The following is a 26,708-nucleotide window of genomic DNA, read 5'->3' as shown; positions in this document are numbered from 1 at the left end:
ATCGCACACACCATAAGATCTCAAAACCGATTCTTGGATTTGTGTAGGTGAGCTTTTATATGCTTTTGAATGAAGAGGCAATCTCTGAGTCTGACAGTAGCATTACTAATACATTGTGCCGTTCTGACTAATAAAGGCTTACTAAAGACTCTTCCTCCAGGAGTGCACGCCTGCATACTCCAAGAATATTAATCTATTCAAATGATAATCCAAAATGTCTTCGAATATATGAATAATAATGTGACAACCCAAACTTAAGCACAGGGGAGGCAAATCTCAAAGGAGTTCACTCTATTCCTCTCTTTCTTTCATTTGACATATACAAAAAAGTGAGAAAAAGTCATTTGCACTGCACTGTTAATTTGCAATATTGCAATACATACAAAGTTCTGTCACGAAACTCTATGGTGCAGGCAAATTACAAGAACAAAACATAACACAAAAAAAGCCCAGAACAAATACCACAAAACTCACCTGCATGTATTTTAAGACAAATCCATGCTGCATAACCTCAGCAGACCCCCGTTGCTCTCTCTCACTCCCTCCTCCCTCCCCAGTTCCCTTATGCATTTGTGAAGAAAACATTACTCAGATTAGCACTAGCTCAACCGGAGTAAAATTGAGTCATGTTCAAAACATTTACACAACAGGATCACAACTGCTGCCACTGACCTCATCTCATATGTGGGCGGTGCGCTTTAAAAAAAACATCTCCACATCTCAGCTTTATACAATTTGCATTATCCGCTTGTTGGATAAGTCCGATGATGGGCTTTCATTTTTAGCTGTAATATAATCATTCTATCGCATGTCCCACTGTGGTCTAGTAATGTATGGTGATAGAGGGGCTGGATGACAAGTACACCACATGACGCAGTGACATGTTTTCATCCTCCCAGGGGCAGAATGATGTAACTCGTGAAGGCCTGATGCCGTGTGATCAGGAAACGGCCGCTGTAAACACACAGGACTTGAAGGTCCCATTGACATGGAAACGCCCTTTGGGAAGACGACACGTTTATATGAACTCCCATTCTTCAAGCGAGCAGGTGCAGTCAGTGCACGCACTTCATTAACGGTAAACAATGATTTCCCTTAAAGTGACTAGTAGGCCTACAGTACATATCATCCTCCTGTTTGTTGTTAATCCAGGACAGTCTGTCTTTCACCTTTTCCATTTGATTTTATCAATCTCTTGTACTGCTTCATGATAATTCACACAAATGAGGCAAGATAGGATTTTCTCAAGTGGTTTTGCTTCAATATATTATATGGACAAGTGAAAAAACGAAGTAGCACAATTATATATATATTATGCACACACATATATATATACAGTATAAAATAGGGATGCAACTAAGGATTAATTTGACAATCGATTAATCGGTCGATTATTCTTTCGATTAATCGGATAAAAAATTCTGTTTGATTTTTAGTTTATTATAACTAAATAATATTGTCAAAAGACAGTAAATAATGAATTAATCGATTAATGAATTAATCGATGAATTAATCGAAATAATGAATGACAATCGATTAATCGGTCGATTATTCTTTCGATTAATCGGATAAAAAATTCTGTTTGATTTTTAGTTTATTATAACTAAATAATATTGTCAAAAGCGTCAGTATATGACGCCTTGGACGTATTCTCATCCTAGGGTGTCATATAGTGACGCATTTGACAATGCGTATCCATCCAACACACATGGGACCCTTTAGCGTCAATATGAGACGCAGAAATATATGGGCCAGAAGGCGCCTCCTAGTGGTTTAACCCTAACCTTGGGATGAGAACGGGCTGGTGTGCCTCATGAAGCGCATGTAAGACAGAGAGCATCATGATCATCCTGTTTCAACCAATCACCAGTAAACAATCCCCGTGACGTAAGCAGACCGATAATGTTGATAACGATTTTCATAATCGATTATAATCGATTTTATCGATTAGTTATTGCACCCCTAGAATAAAAGTTAATATGACACATTAATTTGGTCAAAAATACCAGAGTTATACATATCCTAACTGTGCATAAATATGTTGCATTCTTTGTCTTCCGCCATTATGCATTGTTTTCCCTGATGAACCACCATTTGAGAGGCACTGAGCAAAACCATTCACGTAACGACTAAACAGTCCACTGTCACTACTTAAAGTTATTAATATCTTTATTTTTTGAAAAAAGAGGATGTGAAGTCCAGAGCATGCACCATGACTCAGCCAGAGAGAGAGGGAGAGAGAGAGAGACACCACATTTACAGCAATTAAAGTCTTTCCTTCTCTCTCTGGCTCAGAGGAAGAGAACCCAAATGACCCACAGGACACAGATGGGGAATGGATGTACATCACCTGCCTCCATCTGGCCCTGCAAAAGCATCTGCAACCTTCATGCTGACAGCAACATTATGCAACTCATTCAGAGATTTGAATTCTGAATTTTTTTTTTTTTTTTTTTTTTTTTAGCCAAACTGTCTGGATCTGCTCTTATGTGGGTCTATTAAAAGGAAAACCAGAAAAAGTATAATCCCATCAGGTTACTGCAGACTGTTCCTGTAACAGCAGAAAATGTAAGAAAGACCCCAGAGAATTGCAGTGAGATAGACGTATCTGAATCTTACATTGGTTGCTGTTCTGATATTAAAGGATTAGTTCACTTTTCTAAAAACTTTTGCTGATAATTTACTCACCCCCATGTCATCCAAGATGTCCATGTCTTTCTTTCTTCAGTCGAAAAGAAATTAAGGTTTTTAATGAAAACGTTCCTATCCAGGATTTTTCTCCATATAATGGACTTCAGTGGGAAGGTTCAAGTTCCAAAAGAAACTTTCAGTACAAACTGCAAACTTGTTCAAAGGGCTTTAAACGATTCCAGATGATAAATAAGGGTTTTATCAAGCGAAACGATCGTTCATTTTTAATAACAGTTTAAGTTTTATAAGATCAAACGCTCGCCTTGCTCTGTTCTGTGGTGCACGTTCGTGACTCTCCTGTTCGAAATTGTTCAACAAAATGAACAAATCTTTTTCCCAATCAATTCGTTCGTTTCTTTCGCCGAATGAACCAAATGACTTGTTCATTTTGATGAACGAGTTAGAACAGGAGTGCGTTACAGAACAGAGCAAAGCGAGCGTTTGAGCTTATAAAACTTAAACTTTGTTATTTATTTATTAAACGAGCGATCGTTTCGCTTGATAAGACCCTTATTCATCGTCTGGAATCTTTTAAAGCCCTTTGAACAAGTTTGCAGTTTGTACTTAAAATTTCTTTTGGAACTTGAACCGTCTGGTTCCCACTGAAGTCCATTATATGGAGAAAAATCCTGGAATGTTTTCATCAAAAACCTTAATTTCTTTTCGACTGAAGAAATAAAGACATGGACATCTTTGATGACATGGGGTGAGTAAATTACCAGCAAAAGTTTTTTCAAAAGTGAACTACTCCTTTAAGCCTACTTACATTTGCATTCCTCAACCTGCTAAGGCTAGAAGCATCCTGGGGATCTGAGCAGTTTCTCATGCTTGTTCAGTGAACCATAAACAATTATTAATTATTACAAATATTATTTCCAACCAGTTTAGACAATAAAGGCCATAGTGACAATAACTTTCGACTCTAAAGTGACCTTTCTGCTGAATCTATAAAGCACCAAAAAGATCCTCAATGGCCCTGATCACTTGTGTGAACATGCCATATATATAATATAATAAAATTATTATACATTTTATATGCAATTTGGCATATTTATTTCAATCGCGACGACACCATCAGAATTTCACATTTATTTCTTCATCTTAGTGATCTAAACATGACCACACAGCTGCTCTTTCTGTGGGAATAGATAATGCCCTCCACTGCCTGCCTGCTGAGTCTGTAATGGGTCAGATGAGTGAAGCTTTGATGCGTGGCACATCAATCTGACATGCCTCTCATCTTCCCATGTCTCTGCCATCAGAAAACCCCATGGTTACTCTGGCCCTGAAGGTATTTTGATGGAATTAACCCAAATGGGCATCTTCAACTTGTACATCACAGCATGCTCGGGTCTGATTTTTTTTTATTTTTATGAGTGCTGGTATCTACACCGATAAACTAGCTGCTTTTTCCAAGGCTCAGGCCATCATCATTTCACATGACTTTATGTATTTCTCTATAGAGATATCAGTGTGAGTTGAAAAAGCAAAACAGAGTGGATATATATATCGTCATCTTCTCTAGAAATGAACTGCTTTGTAAATTCTTTTTACAATCTTAAGGGAGAATAGGAAACCGTATCGAGTGGGAAGTAGAGCAAAAAGCTCTCTATTGGAGTTGTTGCCTTGCCTGTACAAATGTTGTGTTTGGAGAAATGCTGACTGTGGGTCTTCACTAATGCTCTCCATAAATTGAAATGACATTCCTTTTTTTCCAATGAAATAATTGTGGCCCAAAATTGTGAGTCAATGTATCTTCTGCCTCAAACTGTGACAATATTGCACAATCACATTTTTATGGCACGTGTGAGTATTCATGTGTCCCCTTCTTTAACTTTAAAGCTCCCTTGCTACTTAGAAAATCGTCAACTATACCACAAAAGGAAGAGTGATGACTTATCTTCTCTTTAAAGAACCTCTCTAACATTCTGATAGCAGTCATTATACACAGATTCTCATTATGCATAACAGAGATATGTATTAAACTTGCAGATGTTTACAAGAACATATTAATTGCCTAAACGGAATATGTGATTAATAAACGATACTGTAGGACGTCAAGGTATTATCAAGGTGTATTCATCACCAAAAAAAAAGCTTTTTAATACCAGAGTGCATATTTCTGCATATCTTGACCTGCCATGGAAACGTCAGGTTGTTTTTAATACACTTTTTGTCGACCAGTTTCCATTTATAAATGTTGTCTCAGCGAATCAAGGACTAGCTTGTCACATTGCTGCTGTATTTAGTCAGACAGTTGCATGTAAGAGACACACAGAGACAGTCTGGGCTGATTAAGTTTGACAGCTCTCTCCTCCCTTCTCCTTGAAACTGTAGCCAATAGATTCACATAAATACACACACAGATACTGGAGTGTAAGAGATCATGCAGACTCACCAGTAAGCTGCTGTTCTTCTGCATGCAAACTGTGAAAAACTCAACAAATATAGTCCTATACTTACCCCATTTCTTTGCTCTAAAACTATGAGAGTTGGAGTCAGAAAAATATTTATATATTTTTTTTTAATGAGCGATCGTTTCGCTTGATAAGACCCTTTTTCATCGTCTTTGAACAGTTTGCAGTTTGCACTGAAACTGTATTTTGGACCTTGAACTGTTTGGTTACCAGTAAAGTGCATTATATGGAGAAAAATCCTGGAATGTTTTCATCAAAAACCTTCATTTCTTTTCGACTGAAGAAAGAAAGACATGGACATCTTGGATGACACGGGGGTGAGTAAATTACCAGCAAAAGTTTTTTATAAGTGAACTACTCCTTTAATATACTGTAAGCAAAAACAAATAATCTGCACAACCTGTTTCCCAGAGGGTTGTCTGGGAGATGGGAACAATGTGTGCACTGGATTATTGTAAAATAGTCCTCATACATCTCTGTTAAATTTCAAAATGCCAGACAGAAGTCAGCTCTACATCGGTTAGATAAATAATATAACGTGAAATAAAAAAGATTGACTACGACTTAAAAGTGGAAAGTCTGAGGAAACCATCTCTCCTCACTGTGACACCTACACTTTGTGATGAAAGAAGAGTGAAAAGAACAGCCGTCACTCCGTACTGACATGACATATTCTGCACTTTATCAAAGCCAGGGATGTATCTTTGATGTTAGGGAAGTAAAAAAGGGGGAACAGGAAAGACACTTGATTGCTTTCAAACATCCCCTCAGAATGTCAGCCGTCTTCTCATAGCCGTAGGTCATTCAGAGATTAATAAAAGCATGTAGCAAAAGTCCACTGAGTTAATTGGAAATATATACAGCGCAAGTATCATTTCCATTACTGGAAGAGAGGAGAGTTTCTCTGGACCTTGAATGGGTTTAGCTGACCTGAGATGGGGTTAGATATAGTGTGGGACCAGCAGCCTGAAATATGAGAGCCGTATTGTTCTCTAAGTGCTTCCTGATTTAGTCTGGTATTAGACCGGGATGCTGTTGAGAAGGGGAAGACAATATGGTACAAAGTTGCAAAACATGCAGCTGGAGTATTCAGTTATCTATCCCTTTAATTCATTTATTTTAAAATAACATTTTAATGACAATTTACAGCCTAAATAAATTTATTTTAAGTTACAGTGTTATAATTAAGCATTATTTATACAATATTATACTATTTTATAGTATATTACTATACTAGTATATTTATATTTTCAGTTTTTATCTTAATAACAAGTCATTTTGTTATGTACTGTATATGGAAGCTAGTTTCCTCCGCAGAATAAAACATTTTAAAAGTTAATTGAAACTTTTTATATCACGATCGCAAGTCTAAATCTCGCAGTTCTGACTTTATAAACACGCAATTGCAACTTTATATATACACTGTATATTCTGACTTGTTTTGCTGGAGTTGTGAGATATAAACTTGCAATTGTGAGTTATTTAAGTCCAATTCTGAGGAAAAAAAGACTGACTTTTTTTTCTCAGAATTGTTAGTTTATATCTCAAAATTCTGACTTTATAACTTGCAATTGCAACTTTATCTCACACAATTCAATATCACTCAGAGAAAAAAAGTAAATTCAATAACACTCAGAGAAAAAAAAAGTACGAATTGTGAGATAAAGTCACAATTAACTGGCAGAAAAAAGCTTCCATATGTGCTATTTATATGTGCTATTAAGTGATTAAAGCTAATTCTAGCTTTTTATAAATAAAGTGATTTTAATACTTTAATTTCAACTTATTTTAAAGTTTTCATTCAAGTTTTTTAAATGTAATTTTATCTAATCTAATATTTATATTTTATTTAATTTACTGAATATGATTTGCAATAGTTTTAGTTGACAAAACCTGTTAAGAGTCTTATAAATCACTGTTATTTTTCTTCTTTTTCTTCTGGGAAAACTTACCCAAAATACTGATGACTCACCCTGCACTACTCAGATTTTCATCCAATCAGATGCTCTCTACAACAGCTATATTTAACATGCACCCAAATAATCAGCTTAAAATAAAAATGATGGCTCAATATTTGCTAAAAAGTCTCTTCTGACATATGCAGTGTATGTCAGCTGTCTTTTTAGACAGGCCTAATGCACTAATATCCCTAATGCTACATGCAACAGACCAGCAACTAGCAAGTATCAAAGTTCACAGCTGTGACAAACAAGGCAACAGGCTATTTTTTAAAGAGAGGATACCTTCAATATGTCTTCAATAATATAAACTTCATTTCAATTTGAAATGCATCAACACAGGAAGGAATACTATGCTCCTCACGCAATTTCATGCCGGCTACCCCAAGACCTAAAGCTAATGCAGTTATGCACATAATGACAGTGACCTAGATTGCTCATATATTACAAAGAGTGCGCGGAATAGTCTGAATGTGAGAGTGCAAGTGAAAGAGACAGGGAGATACCTTATCAACAGATAAAAGTCTCTTGATTGACACACAGTAGGCAGCCCCATTACTCTGATGCAGCATCATCGCTGAATATTGAAGCATTCCTGCTGGATCTACGCACAGATTGCTTTGTGACGCAAAGCAAGGTGCCTTCATTAAGCAAACCAATCTAAATCCATTCATGCTAATGTATGCCACGTCCAAGAGCACAATCCATACTTAATGACCATTAAACAAACACTCGCTGCAAAAATTTACATTCGTTTCATATTCAGATCGGTCATTGAAAAACCATTTCGAATTTACACTCACCAGAACTTCTTCAGCCTTCTGATTCGAAAGGGAGAGCAAGGCATTGTGGATCTGTCAGGCTAATTGAGATCAGTCTTCCTTCCTGAAGGTCTCAAGCAACCACTTGCAAAGGGCCTATATATGGATTATGGCCTATTTCTGGATCACAGAATAGTCAGATCCTGTCTTATGAGAGCTAATGAGTCTTCTTCCTTTAAATGTCTTCCTCCACCAAGACTCAAAAAATGTTATCATTTGCATATCTTTTTGATGAATTACTACCTATATTAACAGTATATACAATGAATTAGTTAGAATAAAAAAAGATAGACATTTTCTGCCTAGATCTGCCTTACTTAAATGCACATAATGGCTGATGATAGAGAAAGTTTTCCATCCTGTTCGCACAAACTCCAAAAAGTTAATAAAACAAACCGCAGTTCCAGCAACAGACTGGATCCCAACAGAATCCCAACACAAAGCCAATGATGAATGATGTAAAACACAGCGATTGCCATCAAACGTCAGTGTCATAAGTCTGAATATCTATCCTCAAGTTGTCCTCAACTGCTCTGTGCCTTCAGAAGAAAACGGTGAAGAAGGATGGACGCGTTAGGTCTCTCGTCCCGCAAGCTGTTTGACAGTGAGGCGTAGACTGATGCAGGCCGGTCCTGAGGTTACACGGGGAGGGGCGGATGCCATCAGAGCCGGGAATCTGGTTAATCCTATGGGTTTTTTAGGACTGACCTTCAGGCTGCTGTCCATCTGCACCTGGCATCCTTTACACACGGCCTGCCAGCACACACTCTCACTCACACAGACAGGGGCGTGAGAGTGCCGCATGTGTGCCTCAGCGACGGTCCTGCCAACACTGCAGAGCTGTCGGCTGTCGCTGTGGCAACGAGACTGCAGCATGTCCTCTTTGCTCCGGACCTTTTCATCCCAAAACCACTGCATGCATCAAAAACACTTCATCTGTCTGTCCTCCATCTGTACAGCTTTGCCATTCCCTGAGCAGAGTCAATCAACCCCACATGTCTTGACATTTAAGATACAGATTAGAAACCAACCGTACACAGGTTAGCATTTTAGAACTGACTTTTTTCTCATCAGTTGGAGTTCGATTTTATCTACTGTATCTATCTGTCTATATCAATTTGTCTGTCTGTCTATCATCTATCCTTCTTTCTGTGTATCTTATCCATCTCTCAATCAATGTCCGTCCGTCCGTCCATTCAAACTTTTTGAATTTCTTTGAAAAATGTTAAGAAGAATCCTTTTGAATGATAATTTTAAAGCAATTCTGTATCATGTTTCACTAAATTAACTTAAACTCTGAAATTGAATTAAATTTTAAAATGCTTTTTCTAAATTCAATTCTGAATGGAGCACAACCCTGCAAACAGTAACCAGAGGGGGTAATTTCAACAGGCAATAAAAATGAAATGTAAATGGTATTATAAGGGAAAAAAGCAGCTACACTAAAGGGCTTTGGATGGTCTCCTTCCATGTCACTTACTGTAGACAGAAATTATCTTTCCTCTGTAACTGTTTCCAGGCTGATACCCCTGAGCAAAACAGCATAAAAGCTTGTGGTTTCTGGAACGGCTGAAAAGGCTATGTCTACGTTAAATGAAAAAGACAGCACTTACCACAAGCTTCTGGCTCTGGAAAATGTCTTGTCAACTCTGAAAGGACAAAAGACAATTTTAGTTAAAAACTCAATTTCTTGCACCTGTGCTCTCCACATAGTACAGCTGGTGGTCTGAATACCAAACTACTGTCCTGGCATCACAAATGTTTTTTGTTGGATTTAGTTGAAAAACAGGGAGAGAATATAACAATTATAATATTTCCATAGAAATCAAAAAGTTTGTTTACCATTGCCAAATGGCATATTCATGACCTATAATGTATTTATACTGTATCCGAAAAACTACTGATAACTTCAGTAGTTATCCTGAAGTCATATGATTTCAGTATGCCAGCCATCATAAGGGGGTGACCATTCCCATGTAGAATAAAACAGAATTAATTCGTTTTTTAATTAAATACATTTTTAATGATTTGTTTCTAAAGTGGACCCATTTCACCTCAGTCAACATTTGAAAGCAATCAAATACCATAAAAAAATTCATGAAAAACAGTCAGCAGTGACTAAAACATTACTTTTTTGCCTTATCCTACATGAAAAAATCTGCCAATGCACATTGTGTGGGGAAAATGTTGACTCCTGACATGATCCTGGCCACCAGCAGATGGTGTTGTGATGCAACACTCGTTTCCATGCATTACAGAAACACACAAGACCAAACGAACTGAAAACAGCAAAATACTAACTCTAGTGAAAAATAAATTTGCAAAATGTATTTGAAACATAATTATTATATGCTAAGTATACTACAAATACATGTATATATGTTCTTAATATAAATATCCTGCAATTGTACTTTTGGTACACTAAATTGGTTTACTTAAAGTCTGCTAAATTGGAACAACTAATTTTGTACTTAATGCACTTTAGTTATCCATAAATAGTGCTGAGGTCAAATAAAGATATACTTGTGTATATTTGACTGTGCTAAAGTAAAACTATTACAAGTATACTTACTGTAAGGTACACTTTAAATATCTTGCATACAGACTGATATTATAGAGTGATCCTACAGTCCTTACTAACAGTGATATTAAAACACACTAGGCTTAACATTTCGAAATGTGCATCGTGCAATAAAAAAGTACACCAAATAAAGTTTAATTATAATATCGTCACCTTCCTAAATTTGCCTAAGTCATTTGAAAATGAAAATGACTTGGGCAATTATTTTAGGAAGTTGACGATATTTATATCAGTTAGTCTAAAGCGATATGTCAGTATGTTAATGGATTTGTACTTAGTATGAAATAAATGTATTTTAAATACAATTTGGTGTAAGTTTTTTTTCAAAAGGGTATATACTGTATATATATACACACACACTCTCCAGTGTGTTTTACTTTAAGTGCACATCCCCCCGTTCAGTCAGACAGGCGGTACAGTCCCCAGCCAGCTTTATGGCAATCCATCTTTTCAAGAACCTCTCTGTCATGGATTAGGCTGCATACTATCAGGATTCATACTATACCAGCTAACATCTGAGGTATTCCTGACCCGGAGACAGAAATAGATGCAGGGTTGTTGCTCTTAGACACAAGAGCACTAACATACAGTAATGTAAATGGACTGAAAGCATCACTGCTGTGTGTTTTGTTGACAGCAGTGGGCTTTGAATTTGCTATCCTGCCTCACCTCATAATAGACAAGAGGACAATCGATGTCACAGATGTTGATTGTCCTCAGAGTCAAGTACAAAGCACATTTCAGAGGTACAGTGCTAATACAAAACTACATTCCCTGCTTATTTATAGTATATCCTCACCTCAAGTCCATACATGTTTAATGCTATTGACAAACCAGAAGCAGTGTGTGGTTTCAAAAGGGGAGGTCATTGTTTCCGTTTTTATTTCACAGGCAATTCACTCTCTCTGTGAATGTGTCTTTGAACACTTTAAATAATGCATTGACTAGCATTGAAAATACCAACATTTAGCCTTGATAATGCTAGAAATTATGATGTGCCACAAATCTTTTTCCCCCCTATTTAATGAATATAATAGTCACAAGATCGTAGTTCTCATGATGCAAGACGGCTTAAAAACAGCACAGCTTTTTGCCAAGAAGAAAGATCCTCGCACCAAAGATCCTCACATCATATCACAGCTTTATTTCATTTGCAGCTACACTCTGACTCATCGCTTGTTTTTTTTGTTTTTTTTTCATATTGTTTGTGTACTACAAAGGGAGACAAAAGAATGAATCCTTAATCCAAGTCATTTGAGAAGTCTGATAAAAGATCCAACAAAATAAGAGATTTTGTTTCACAGTTTCATTATGTTCAGTAGGTTCAGTAATTAACCCTCAGCCAAACTGAAACACATTAGGCTGTCTAAATTTTTCCACTGAATGTAGGTGACCCAACAGAGAAGACCTTGGCTCAAGGCTCTGTTGCCTCCAGGCACCAAGCCTAAAGTATGCGTCTTTGGTTCACACTTCACTAAAACTATTAAAAAGATCATTACTCTCATGTCGCTCCAACCTTGTATGGGTCTAAATGGAAAATTTGCAAAATTGATGATTTTCATGCTGCAATAAAAACACTTTTTTTTTAGGATTCTTTGATTTCTACAAATTGTTTACAACATTATAAATGTATTTACTGCACATTTTTGATCAATTTAACATGACCTCACTGAATAAAAGTATTCATTTCTACCCCAAAGTTTTGGATGTTAGAGTAACTCTCAAATCAAATTTGGTGACTTGCATCAAGTTTGACATGAGTGATGATTGGTCATGAGACATCAAAGAACCAATTACGCTCAAATAGACGTAATGACGGGTAATGACTCACAAATGACCATATTTTATTCAATTTTGTATTTTTATGTTTTCATTTTTAGGTATAATAAGTTCTTTCAAGCGTACACAAATATTCTCGACCAGGTTTTGAGCAACATTTTTTTTGTAAAAACCCTGTTAAAAACAAATTCCAATCTGTAAAAAAAAAAAACAGTAAAATGTAAACATATTTACAGAACATTTTACAGTATAAAACTGTAATACAGAAGGTGCATAGAGTCATTCAAGCAAACACAAAAAACTCTAGTAACACACCTGACATTAAAATAATGCAATAACATTCTAAACAACAGATGATTTGATAAACTAAGAAACATAATTATTTAAATTAAATACTTTTAAATGTGATGCGTCACACACAGGATTCTGGGAATGTCAGTTTACAGTTTTTACACTGCAAATTTTGATTTGCCTTTTTTACTTGTACATTTTACAATATTTTACAGTTAAAATCACGCTCATTTTGTTACAATGAACTAAAGAAGTCAACAGTTGTTTTTTTGTTTTGTTTTTTTGTTTGTTTTTCGCTTGGTTTTTATTTTATGCTTTTATTCATTTATAAGACCAGTCCACAAACATGAAACAAATCCACACAATCAGTCTGACAAAAGGAGACAGTCTTCCTGTATGTAGATTACAAAGCATAATTACTGTCAGTCCTGACGCTTGTGCTTCAGGGACGCTTACAGTCACTCCGGTTTAATTAGCTTCGTCTCATATCCGCAAATAAACAGTAAAAGCCCCAGTAGTTCAAACACATAAACGGCACATAACTGAATAGACCACGAGATATTCAAACTATTGAAGCCTGCAGGGAACCATCAACCTGTGTGTAAATTATGTGACAGATCTAGACATTTTATTGTTTGCTACATTCATGGGATTTACAATGTTTATGAACTTGCCAAATGTTCACAAATCAGTGATGATAATAAAAAAGATGAGGATATATCAGAACTCCCATCATGCAGCCCAGAGGAGAATCATAAAACTTGATATTTTCATCCTTGGACTCATGTTAACCTCCTCTCCTGTTACAAAGAATCCCCATAAAAGGGAAATTGAGTCGGGGTGTGGTAAAACTATGAAGCAAAGCCTTCGATTGAGCCAAAATAGCCGCAGAGGATTACAGTTCAACAGCGTACGTGATAAATTTAAGTCATTAGCAGGCTAACATTTAAAGACGTATTGAACACACACTAAGCCCAAATAATTGCCTGAATATATGAATGATCTCTTGACACTGAAATTCTTTCACAAAGATTGTAAATTAAATATCTGTGACTATAAATTAATTGAAAATGTGATTCAACAGTGAATTTAATCTTATCAACGTCTGGAAGTTTTCTTCCTCTTGAATGTTGCGTTTCGTGAATAAATGAATGTTAAGCAGGTTATTTGGATGGATTGCTTTTTAATGGCAAGCACTTCATGAACAACATAATGCATAATCATACTGAACTTATCAGTATGTGGCGGTCTATGTGTTCCTTTCTACTGCGGAACAAGAGAAAAGATGTATAATTCATCACTGGGATTCTGAGCATAAACTTGAGGGTTTTCTCAACCTTATGGAGAGCCGGGAGCTCTTTCTGTCAGAATAATCGGTAACACTTTACAATACGGGTGCACTAATAAGCATTAATTCATCCTTAACTAATGCACAGATAATCATGAGTTAATGTGTAACTCATGAAGAACTAAACCATTAATTAATGATTACAGCATCAGCAACTAATAAAGAGTCAATATGATTAATAGATTAAGTAATACATGAATTGCTATTAATTCAATGTGTCATTGTGTATTAATTCCTTAATAACATATTTTATTAACTAATAGTGTGAATTAATGTGTTAATTACCACAATTAGTCAAAAGCTATGCATTTCAACTTCCAGTTGTCTGCTTTAATTAATCATTAGCTAATGATTTGCAAAGGTATCATTATGTTATGACTTTACTTGTTGGGGCACATCATTATTAACTAGTCATTTAGTAATTGTTGTAATTTGCACATGAATTTGCACTAACAATGAAGTAATTAATGATGTATAAATGCATATTAGTGTACCTGTCATATTCTCTTTAAGTTGAAATACAAGGCTCTGGCTCATTTTGGTAATTACCATATTAATTAACACTATTAGTTAAAAAAATGAGTTATTATAGAATTAATCCACAATTACATATTTAATTAATAACAATTCATGTATGAACTAATATGTTAACCTTACAGGCTCTTAATTAGTTCCTAATGTGGTAATCATTAACGAATAGCTTAAATAATCATTAATTACACATTAATTCAGTATTATCTGTGCATGCTTATTAGTGCACATATTGTAAAGTGTTACCGAATAATCTTCTGAATTCATTTAATAATGCACTATTGCTGCCCTCAAACCTCTGCAGGCGCACACAATATGAAAGGAGAAGGTTGTGTTAGCTTAAATTTATAACGCTGCAATAAAAGTTTCTGAGCCACTGAGGGGTGCAGTATGAGACACAAAGGAGACTGTCAATATTTGAGACCGTAAAGGATATTTCAGTGGAGCACCACAGGATCAAATGACTTACTGAATCTGATATTAAAGCTGACTTGGCTCTAACACAAGCTCGTTGACCATCACGTCTTATTGTATGATCTCTGTGGTACAGCAACATTGTGCACGCACATAATAAATCATGTTTCGAACACTTCAGGGCTACTGGAGTACAGACAGCACAATGAATCTGCTGGATGTCATTTATAATGTAGAACTCACAATTCACAAGCCTCGTCCAATTATGGTTCAGGTCATCTCTTAAGGAATGAGAAAATAAAAATAAATTTAAACAAAATAAATAATTAAAACAAATAAAGTGTGCCTTAAAGTTTATGTACTTTATGAATAGATGGATGGAATGGATGGAAAATAAATTTCTGTCATGACAACTCTTGGAGTGTTTGGCATGGTAATAGATATAATGTTTAGTCTTGATGGAATGAATCTGTTATTGCTGCCGCAGAGCAAGTACGGTTCTTGCTACTGTCAATACATGTCCAACACTCTGCTGTGAGCAAGTAAGTGAACACTATACTGCTCTAGAATATAGTGTACATGAATTACCCGTAGCAGATCTATACAGGTGGATCTGGGGAAGGTGATTACATGAGACATGAAATTGATTTTAATAAGTTGTACTGTATCTTTCAAAACATCCTGGGATATTTATGTTTGTATATTGTGTGCTGTAACGCAGTAAAGAGGAAGAGATGATCGGTTTATGTGGACTTTGCATTGCCGCACTTTGGCCACATTAAATTCTTCTGTTATAAAAATTATAGTGTAATGTAATCAAAAATTATTTGAAAGCGGAGATTTTGTTACATATGAAAAGAAACAAAGCTTATTGCGATTTATTGGACAAACATTTACGATAAAAAGTGATGCAGTCTCTGTTCAACTTTCACTTCATAAATAAATACGCATACGCTTGTCCGGTAAGTGCGATATAACAATAACAATGAGTACTAACAATGAATATGTGTAATAAGAATGAAAATGTGAACAAAAACATAAGCTGAAAATTGAAATGACGTGTAGGCCAGTAATAGATTATGACAGAATTTTTATGACCCGGTGCGTCAAAATGACAATGCTAAAGTCTAACGCGACCTCTGGGTAGAGTATAACGCTCTCAATATAGTACACATGAGCCATTCTTAAGATAACACATCAGAATAAAAAGATGTTTCTTTTAAAACTCCACATTCTGGTTTGTTGTAAGAAATGAGGCAAGTGCCTTGTGGGGAAACAGTTTGTCAGTGTTGACAGACACTATAGAATGTCTCAGAATGTGAGTGTTTAAGGTGGAAGGAGTTACACCTCCTGTCTGGGGAACAGGATCAAGTTAAATAAGAGAAAGGCCCACTATTCAATGCAAAAATACTGTGTACAATAACAAGAACATTACATAAACGCCCAACAATTTTTCATAACTCTGGAACACAGAGGAAAGATACCCCAGCAAAAAAGATCACATGTATGCTTTGAGCGTCAGTGCTCTTGTTAAATAACAAATCGTGTTCAATGAAATACGTAATATGAAAATCAAAGCAGGACTCAATATCCAGTGTAAGCTCAGATTAACATACAACATCTGAAAGTAGCTATTGAAAGACAGTAAAGAGTAACAGTACAGTGGATGTACTGTACTGAGACGCTAAAGACTCGTATCGGTACCAGCCGCGAGTCTACAATGTGACAGCCAGATGAATGCATACGGGTGCCTTAACACATAAAGACTGTCTCGCAGTTCTTCAGGTTTCAGCAAAGTGTGTCGCCTAGCTGATATGTCCACATTTGTGTTACACAACAGCAAAGCACAGGTGCAGAGACTCATCAAGACAGCAGCAGCACCTGTCATGTGACACAGAGGGTTGGAATGCATCAAACATGTGACACAGTCAGAGCCGGGACATTTGTAAATTTGACCTAGGGTCTTGGGGTGAAATCACTAAATAAATGTAAATTAGCCTCAGCACTGATTGAGGGTACGTTTCCTTTGCATTGCACAACAATGTCAAAAAGATCAAGTTGTTAAGTTTACACAGAGACAATAATGGCATACTTTTTCAAAAGTTCGCATTTTCGTGTAAATGAACAGCCAAAACCCATAAAAACGTATCTGTTTTTAGTTATGTAAGGTGCCCCTAAGTAATCAGCATAATATTTATAATTATTTTATATATTTATATAAAATACAATTATTTTCACATTATGGCAGATAACCAATAAACGGCTGATATCTATACCATTTTGTCAAACACTTTGTCAAAAGTTTAGGATTGGTAAGATTTTTTGTCTTAGAAAGAATTATTCAATGCTCACCAAGGCCTGATTTATGATCAAAAACACAGTAAAACAGTAATATTGTGAAATATTATTAAAATAAACAATAACTGTTTTCTATTTGAATATATTTCAAAATGTAATTTATTTCTGTAATGCAAATTTTCTACAGCCTTCACTACAAGTTTCCAGTGTCACACCAAATTTATATTTAAAAAAATTGCTTTGACTACGAACTTTGAACAGTAGGCCTAGTTTAAATTAAAATTTAAAAAAAACAACCATTTTAAATGAAACATTTGAATTTAGAGATCCCAAAATTAACATACAGTATGAAAAATCGATATTCGATTTGAAATAAGATTATATTTACCAATGTAAATAAATTATTAGCATTTTGATAATAGCAAAGATTAACTAAGTAAAAATAAAGGAAATTATACAAAAAATTAAATATTGAATAAATTAAAAACATCCATATTATAGATTGTACCAAATTCAGACGAAGAAACAACAACAACACACATACAATGGAAGTTTGCGTATATTGTTTATCAACCAATTCTAGTACTAATTCGTCAAATGATGCCGATAAAATGGTAAATTCAGTTTAGAAAATTGGCCACTAAAGCAAGACAGTGTGTGGTAAAAAAAAAAACAATGCTATTATCAGGTGCAATTTATTCTTAATAACTTCCCCTGCTGAAAATGAGTTATGTGTCATTACAGCCATCGATGTGATGTACAGGAAGCGCCGAACAGCTGCCCTTCAGAACTAATCAACGGTCTTTGTCTCCTCAAATAACACTTAAATTAATCCAGCCATCTTCAGTCACGTCTTCGATACAGCCGCTGAAAATTCAGATGAAGATCAGACGAAGGACAGAGGGGTTGGTGTTGGTTTAGCGACCTTCCTGAGAGAGGAGGATGAGTGGTCACAGACCATTGAGAGGTGCACACGTGGTCTTTGTGATGCAAAACAAAAACCTCATGAAAACGGTTCAGCTGCCTCTTCAAAATACCATTAGAAAAACTAATGCTGACAAGCACCTTTAATCTTTGTCATTTAACTAAAATCTGCATTATATTTGTGGTAATGGAAAACAATGTACAAACCAACAAGGCAGAATTAAAGGAAAATGGCATGAATAAAGAGCCATTTTTCGAGTTGTTCGTCTTTCCTAGTCATTTCGGTTTGCTTCGCTTCCTGCCCCATTCTTTGCCCCACTGGAAAACTGAAATTGGGCATAAAGAATCTGCTGACCTCCAAGAACCAGTGATCGGCACCACTGGTTGCAAAACAAGTAGCTTTTCCAGATGGCTGTTTCTAAACAAGGTCCACTTCGAGTCAAGTCCTATGACTCAACCCAGGTGCCAAAGTGAGGGAGAGAGAAAGACGAAAAGAAAAAGCATTTCATGATCAGGGACAAAGTCCGAGTCTGCTGTTTATTTCATTAGACTCCATTAAGAGTCAATGAGGCCAGAGATGGGCTAGTATAGTATCACCAGACTTAATTTAGAAAATGATTCCATCTCTCATTCTGAGGTCACCTGAGGGGAGCCTCCACATGCAGACGCGCATCCTGAACGAACCTGCATAATATATCCTCATTCTAACAAAGGCTAGTGGCATCAGTTCTGTAACTCTTTATGTCTTGTGAGGAAGCTACATCACAGAACACATCACACCACATGAGTTATTCAGTGTTTGTCTAAAGAGGTGCATGTTCACGAGGCCATGCAAACACCAATCACCTGCAAGCAAATCTGTTGTTATCAACACCCATTGCGATTTTCAATGATGTCTTTTAGATTTCGCAATCTTCAGGACCAAGAAAATGTCAAAACACAGCCAGAGACAATTTACTGAGCGAAATGAAAAAAGGATCAATACGGATCATTTCCTTCCATCAACAAAGTCAGAGAAGCAAGCACACTTAAAAAGTACAAGCTGTCATTTTAAAGTGCTGTATACACCATCAGTTGCACTTTTTTATTATTGTTTTAAAATGCATTCAATAAAAAGTTAATGTTATTTAGTTGCAAATCAATTAATTTATTTTAAATGTCTATTTAATTTCCCATACAAAAAGAGATTAACTTATTATTTTACATTTGACGATTAAGGATATTTTATAAATAACTTGTTTTGCTTGTACATGAATTAAAGTGTTTAACTTTAACTACATTTAAGCGTAACACCTAATAGATCAACTGACCATGACAAATAAATTCAGTCAAATGTGTCTAAACCTTTGACTGGAAAACCATGCATCTATTTAAGGACAGTCCTGGTGGGACAGGTCTGATCCGATCAGCTATGCAGGCACAGATAACACTTGTCCTTGACAACACAGAGCTGAAATATGGCAGCCTTGCACCTGTTGAGCAGACAGGATCCTTTAACAGTGAGAGGAATCTCACTGGAGTCTGTGGGTATTCAAACAGAAACTCAGGTTTTACTGTAATTCCTCCATAGTGAATCAACAGATCACTTAATGAGGGCTTAATCGAATTCTCAAGGCCGGATTGATAGGGCAAACAGCTTGTGATTATGTTAACCTCCCCGGTTGCTTCACAGACAAAAGGTTTCTGCATGGATGCATGTCTGCTTCAGTCAACCGCAGTGTCTAATTCAATCCAAACTCAATTACACTCCAAGTTATAATGGCCTTTAATAACATGGTTTACTTGCAGGAGAGCAAAGCCGACAACCAGAGCCGACATAATGCAATGCTCTCTGAGAGAGCAGTCCTGTCATTCAGAAATATAATTCAAATTATACACCAGTGATGAAATCAAGTCTGCTTATTGCGATTACACTGTGCTACTACTATGCATTAGCATTCAAACATGCCGTTATCAAATCTCCCTACCGAGACTGTAACATCAGTGGCTGATATCCTGACAGATGACTTATGATCACACTTCACATCACGGAGTAAGAAGAGAAAAGGGAATGTGAAATGTTTTGGTAAACAGCGTTTGCTCTTACCCGCCGTACGCTCCAAAAGTGAAACTCCTCTTTCTCTGCGGCATCTTGGCTAATGGATACAGCTGAGTGCAAAACAGAGAGACAGAACTCGACAGAGACACCAGTACTGCCTCTGTCTCCCTAGACTGACTGAGTAGTCTGTGACTGTGTGTGTGTGTTTTCTTGTGTAACTGTACACATCCAGCACGCTGTCCTTCCTTTCCACTCCCCTGGCTCCCTCTCTCTCACGCCTCCTTGGCAAATAAGGGACTGAGAGGCTGTCTCTGTCCACTTTCAGTCGCCCCGGTAACTGGTCCCCACTTCTCATTCATATCTTCCTTTAGTGCTATTGTAAACAGGCAGAAATGGAGGGAGGGAGGGAGGGAGGGAGGGAGGGAGGGAGGGTGGGTGGGTGGGTGGGTGGGATGGATGGATGGATGGATGGATGGATGGATGGATGGATGGATGGATGGATGGATGGATGGATGGATGGATGGATGGATGGATGGATATATGGATGGATGGATGGATGGATGGATGGATGGATGGATGGATGGATGGATGGATGGATGGATGGATGGATGGATGGATAGATGGATAGATGGATAGATGGATAGATGGATAGATGGATAGATGGATAGATGGATAGATGGATAGATAGATAGATAGATAGATAGATAGATAGATAGATAGATAGATAGATAGATAGATAGATAGATAGATAGATAGATAGATAGATAGATAGATAGATAGATAGATAGATAGATAGATAGATAGAGGGATCATATCTCCTTGTGCATATAGAAATCTCACTTGCAATTAATGGCAAAAGGGATGTTTGGAAATGTAAACTTATATTTCCTACTTACTTAATCTCTAAAAACTTAGGTTGCATATAATTCACCCCCAAAATCAATTACTGGTGACACTTATGGAGAACAAAATACACACTTCAGGGATCATGTGTCTCCTAAAAACAGCTGCTCAAACAAAAGTGATTGTCCACTGTTGAAACAGAGTTGTGTTCTTTTTCAAAGTCACTTAACTATTTACTTATGACTGCTTAACTGCACATACTCCTTGAGTCTTAGAGAAGTGTATCTGTAGGTCAGTCATTAAGTGACTTGCTTCCCACATAAGGTCTTGTGGGATTAAAGTCTGAGTCTAGCAGTATGCCTCTCTGATTATTAAGCAGCACACAGTTGCCCTGTCCCATGGCTGAGTTTCAGGATTTATCTGCCTGCAGTCTTCTTCGACTTTTGCTGGTACATGTTTTGTCCTTTATCAGGAGTGGATGGCACAAAGGCTTCCAAAAGAGCGCAAAGCTGTGATCTCCTCAGAGATAGTCCTTATCGTCCCTGACGTGCTGTTCTCAAACTCAGACGGTCTGACACATCTAGCCAGCGGCTGAAATTTCAATGACAAGAGTGTTAAACTGCTGATTCATCTGCAAAATCCAGGTTCACAACAGTATGCTCGACAAAATGGCTACTTGGCATTTTTCAATTGATTCAAAGGAACTAGCAAAACTGCACACAAAACAGATCCAGTAAACATTTTAACATGTGAAGCAGGGCACGATTGCTAATGAGAGACAGCTATCAGCGCCATACGCAAATCCCACGGATTTATAAAGGAATGAGGACATTTAATTCTACCAAACGTTACACTGCATTTGAGTGAGTTATAATGTATAAAGTTATAATGTTATTCTAGTTTGTATGTACAGTTGCTCACCTGTCTAATAAAGTACATACAAGAGCGGCGTCTAGTCAAGTCGTGAAGCTCTGTCAAGTCCAAGTTTGTCGCGGACGTCTTTGAAAACGCCACGCCGATATTGATCCTCATTTTATTTCTACTTTTGTCCCCAAAGGCTGCTTGCCATGGTCCATAATGTTTGAGCGAAACAACAACAGCGTAGACATTACGCAGTTGTCCATGTCTATTGCCATGGTAACTATATGGCAGTAAAAGCGGAAACCAGGGATAACGCGGATATTATGTCATTGACAACAACAAGTGAGTGACAAGGGACGGGCACTATTTAAAATTGTGAATTTCCCTGAATTTATAAAGTCTTGGAAACATTTAGGATAATGTAAGTACAAAATTGGAAATATATAACACTGTTTGGATATTTTGACACAAAATTATTACATACTGTACCTTTAATATGTGCTTTAATTAATAAACAACCAATATCCTAGTTAATAGTGAGAATTGGATCATAAACTAAAGTGTTACCATTTAGATTTTTTGATTGCATGTTTTTCTTTTGTTTTTTTGCATGTAGCATGCTAATATTGGCAGTGTAGAGGCTGTGTGTGTTTGTTTAACATGCATACAACAGTTACTTCTGGTCCTTGAATCTGATTGGCTAAGAGGTCTTTCCAGCCATCCGATACTCTACCAGTATCACCAGTATGTTTCTTATGCTCAAATAGCATTAAAAAAAGCTACACCAGCTAATCCGCATGTGCAGTCCTGAGCATGGGTATCAGTTTTCTATGGGAACCAAAGTTTCTAATGGCAGCTGCAGTGACGCAATGCTATTGCGACAAATCGAGTGGCTCTTGTAAGGCAAATTCACACAGCATAGACAAACACCAACAAACAAGTTGGACTTTTAATTTTATGAAAAATAACTGTCAAGTTCACACTGCCCCAACAGACACTGACAGTAGGGTGAAATCAAACCCCAACCAATAGTAACAGACGCTGACAGGGGTAACACACTGATCTGACAAAACCCAACAAATATATTTGTTGCCATTGCCATTTGTCCGTGCGGTGTGAATTGTCCACCAAATTGCGTGTTGCATTTTCTTCCATTTATAAATAATAGGAGTGCACCTATCTTTTTACATCTATAGTAGCAAACCCATTATACTTTTATAAATAATATGTTCTTGTATTTTTTTAGGCAAGAATGTTTGTTTAAATTTAAAATATGCGTTTTATAATTATTGCTACACACATATATTTGTAGCCAAAATTCTGTAGCCTCAATTCAATACGATTTACGTATCTAAAGAAAGTTCAGGTATACACGAAAGCCCTGACGTACCCTATGATATATTGTCAATTCGCCCAAAGAGTAGACAGGCTGTCCTCATTGACTCAGATGGCTGCTCTCAGCTCAAAGATATTTGCTCTTAGGGAATAAACTGCCAGGTAGACATTGATCAGACGCGAATAATGTTTACGCAGCTCTTATTTTTCTGCTTAGGGCCACCGCTGTTCATCATATCAAGGCTCGAGACAGACCCAGATGCTCCAAAGTGAATGCTTATTGTTTGAGGGGCAAACTGAAGCCATATCAGTCACATCTCAAACAAAGGAACATGGCAACTCCAATTCACAAGCCAATAAACTCTCATGTCCTTCACAGCACCTGAGCAAATGGGATTTGTGAGTGTGAGACCAAGGGACTAATATGAACTGTGAATGTCGGATCAGAGTCTAGGTGAAAATTCACAGGGTTGGACTCTGAAAACTCCTGAAATAACAGAGACTTTAAAAAGCATGGGTCTGTGAAAGATCTGCTTTCAGCTAAAATGAATAAAGTGCAGACAGCGGTGTAGTTGTTTATGAGCTGTTGATCCTGTGGCGTGAAAAGGTTCAGCTTACTTCCCCTCAGGCGGGAGGGTTAATTACACCATAACATTTACTCTCATGATAAACACCTTGCTTATGGCCACACCATATTAAAAGAGGTTCAACCATGGCTAAGACTATATTTCAACTGGAGAAGGGATGTTTTCAAAGGAGAGGTATTTAAAGGGTAATTATGCTGGAAATTATCTACAGCCTATCTTTGCCTGCATTTCATTTTATTTCAGACTTCCACACCATATGCCAGCTAAAACAAGAGTAACTCCTCCAATACTTAACTCATAAAACTCTATTTGATATGTGTCTAGATCTTGTTTCAGAAAGGGGAAAAACAAACAGAACTACTTTTCACAGGCAGTCACAGGCTTGTAAAGTTTAAAGAGGCCATAGATGTGGCTGTTTGACTGGAGGATTTTTAGAAGCGTCCACATGACCCCATGTCCCAGCAAGGGAAGCAGCCATGGCCTCCTGCACACTGTCCCCTTTCACTGGAGCTCAGTACACTACTGCAGAAACACTGACAGAAAGAGACAGTTGTTCAAGCATACCATAGGCATATACCTAAAACTGGGGGGAAACATTTATATTCAGAATACATCAACAATGAGTATTAATTTAGTACTAATAATTTTATAGTAACTAATAGTAGTATTTCATTAGTACTAATAGTATTATATTGTTGCTTACATACGGTATATTAAACAGACAGACAGATGTAAGATTTCTAAGAAGAGGCTAAACAGATTCATTAACAGAAGACCATCAAATTTAGTTTCTCAGCAGACAATAGATCTCTCTCCTCCCAGGAAACTCTGAGCTGGATCAATGACCTGACTAAGTGACTGTTTGGCATATTCCGTGCCCATCGATCTTGGTGCCATGTAGAGAAGATCTATTATAGTAAGTAATAATGGATGCTTGCTACTATGATACTCCTGTGCCAGTTTGACCAGACCTACAGACACAGAGTGAAGTTCATCTCTATCTCCTGAGGCTGAGAGCTCAATCTTTCTCTTTCCTGCAAATATATGCCTCATATATCAATTCATATACGCTTGTAAATAAATCCTTTAAAAAATGTCAGTTGCACAGCCTGTTCAGAGCAACACCGGCACCTACTGGCAGATCACGCAACTGCAAGGTGCATGTGTGTGGATGTGTGTGTTTGTGTGTGTGTGAGAGAGAGAGAGAGAGAGGGAGAAAGAGAGAGAGAGAGAGAGAGAGAGAGAGAGAGAGAGAGAGAGAGAGAGAGAGAGAGAGAGAGAGAGAGAGAGAGAGAGAGAGAGAGAGAGAGAGAGAGAGAGAAAGATTCACATTCCTGCCCAAAAACATAGTCCTAACCCTATCCCTACCCATAAACCTAACCCCACCCATAATATTTCCTAAAGAATTCTCCCTGTATTAGAAGCACCTAACCCATGTTGTAAGGCTAAACTTCACATTAACTGTAAACTTATCCCTCAACTCTGACCATGATGTATTTTAAACACACAACTGGAAAGCAGTTTCTCACTGACTACGTTTACATGCAGCCAATAACCCGTTCAAAACCGGGATATTAGTAATAACCCGGTCGCGAACGGCCATGTAAACACCGGCAAAAACCTGAATATGCTCATATCCCGGATTTTAAAAACCGGGATATTATACCCCTTTTCTAACCCGAATTTTTGGTCATTTAAACACGTATCGGCATATCCCCATAGTGATTTGTGTTCTGCGCATGTTCTATTCGCAAGGAATCTTGGTCTTTTGAGTAGAGAAACTTCTCAAGCTGTGATCTGGCTGAAAGACTTCTTATTAGCATGTTTGAGGATACATAAAATGCACTGCCAAAAAAAATAACTCTAATTGTCCTACAACACATAAAAATAAACATAAACATAAACAAAAAGTAAAAATACATTTCGGTCATATGCGTCAGAAGTGACTCGACTTGCTTGTCCTTAAATATGAAAATGGATGTGTCATGAGTCTATACACGGTCACTAACAAATCTACACAAATGTGAGAGAGAAAGAAGAGGACAAAGTACAGAAATAAATATTAGATAGATAAGACAGACAGACAGATCGAATTTCTTCCATATAATGAATAAATCACTCACAAAAAAAGGTTTTCTAACGTTCGTTGATATTATCATGCTACACACAGCAGGAAAATTTCAAGTATATCATCTTTCATGTCCAGTGAGGCCATTCAGAAAGTCTGTATGTGTATCTCAGAAGGCGTCCAGCAGAGAGTGTGTTGCACTTATGCATCACAGCAGAGCTAAATGACTTTCTTATCTGCGTGATGCAGCAGTACACCTGGTGCTTCTAGGGATGCCCTATACTCAGAATATTGGTGCACATTCAGAGCACGCTGTACTGTGTGTCCCAGCACTGTTTGTGCATGGATTCTCTGAGATACAAACGGAAGGCTTTCTTCGAAGTAATATTGCAGAAGAACACGCAATCAGTCAATAAAAGTTTGTTATAAACAACAGTAATACTGAAATGATGAATAACTGCAAATATTCGAGGCAAATTGTTTGACAGTTCTCTGTGAAGAACTGAACAAGATTAAAGTCAGTCTCCATTACACTGTGCAGTCTGCAGTCAAATGCTCCAAACAAACATTTAATATTCTGATGTGAAATAAAGCTGAAATGAATAATACAAATTAGGATAAAAAATGAATGTTGAAGTAAAACCTAGAACAAATAAAACCTACCCATGGGATAAGACTCTGAATCCAAACACAGAGCAGGGTAGGACATAACAACGAACTCACACAGGACTGCAAACACAAGGAGCATAAAAAGGGAGCAAACAAAGCAGGTAAAGCAGATATTCCAACTCCCAACCTCAGTTTTCTCTCACCTCTGAAACTCCACACAACCTGAACAATGAGAGACAGGAAATAAGTCTTTGGGGTACAAGAAAGTCTAAGACAGGATACAGACAAGAGTAGAGAGCCAGAGAAAGTGAATA

At 37.0% G+C, this 26,708-nt stretch overlaps 1 protein-coding gene across 9 annotated transcripts in view; it reads right to left on the bottom strand.

The window, feature by feature from the left end:
* The window catches only part of rap1gapa (RAP1 GTPase activating protein a), a 91,822-nt gene that overhangs the window by 52,766 nt on the left and 12,348 nt on the right, over window positions 1–26,708 (bottom strand). For 3 of the 9 annotated variants that reach the window (XM_089124138.1, XM_089124139.1, XM_039652589.2), the window contains exons 1-2: window positions 20,140–20,271; window positions 9,501–9,536 (exon numbers count right to left, since the gene is read on the bottom strand). In XM_089124138.1, coding sequence (XP_088980264.1) covers window positions 9,501–9,536; window positions 20,140–20,183 — 80 coding nt within the window. In that variant the 5' untranslated portion in view covers window positions 20,184–20,271. Of the gene's footprint in view, window positions 1–9,500; window positions 9,537–20,139; window positions 20,272–26,708 lie in introns of those variants that run through there. The other 6 variants (XM_089124140.1, XM_089124141.1, XM_089124144.1 and 3 more) reach the window with 4 other exon arrangements.

This window comes from Pimephales promelas, chromosome 20, assembly GCF_988280905.1.
Source record: "Pimephales promelas chromosome 20, fPimPro1.hap1.1, whole genome shotgun sequence".
Classification (NCBI taxonomy): Eukaryota; Metazoa; Chordata; class Actinopteri; order Cypriniformes; family Leuciscidae; genus Pimephales; species Pimephales promelas.
The sequence above is the reverse complement of the archived record's forward strand: the minus strand, read 5'-3'. Positions and strand labels throughout refer to the sequence as shown.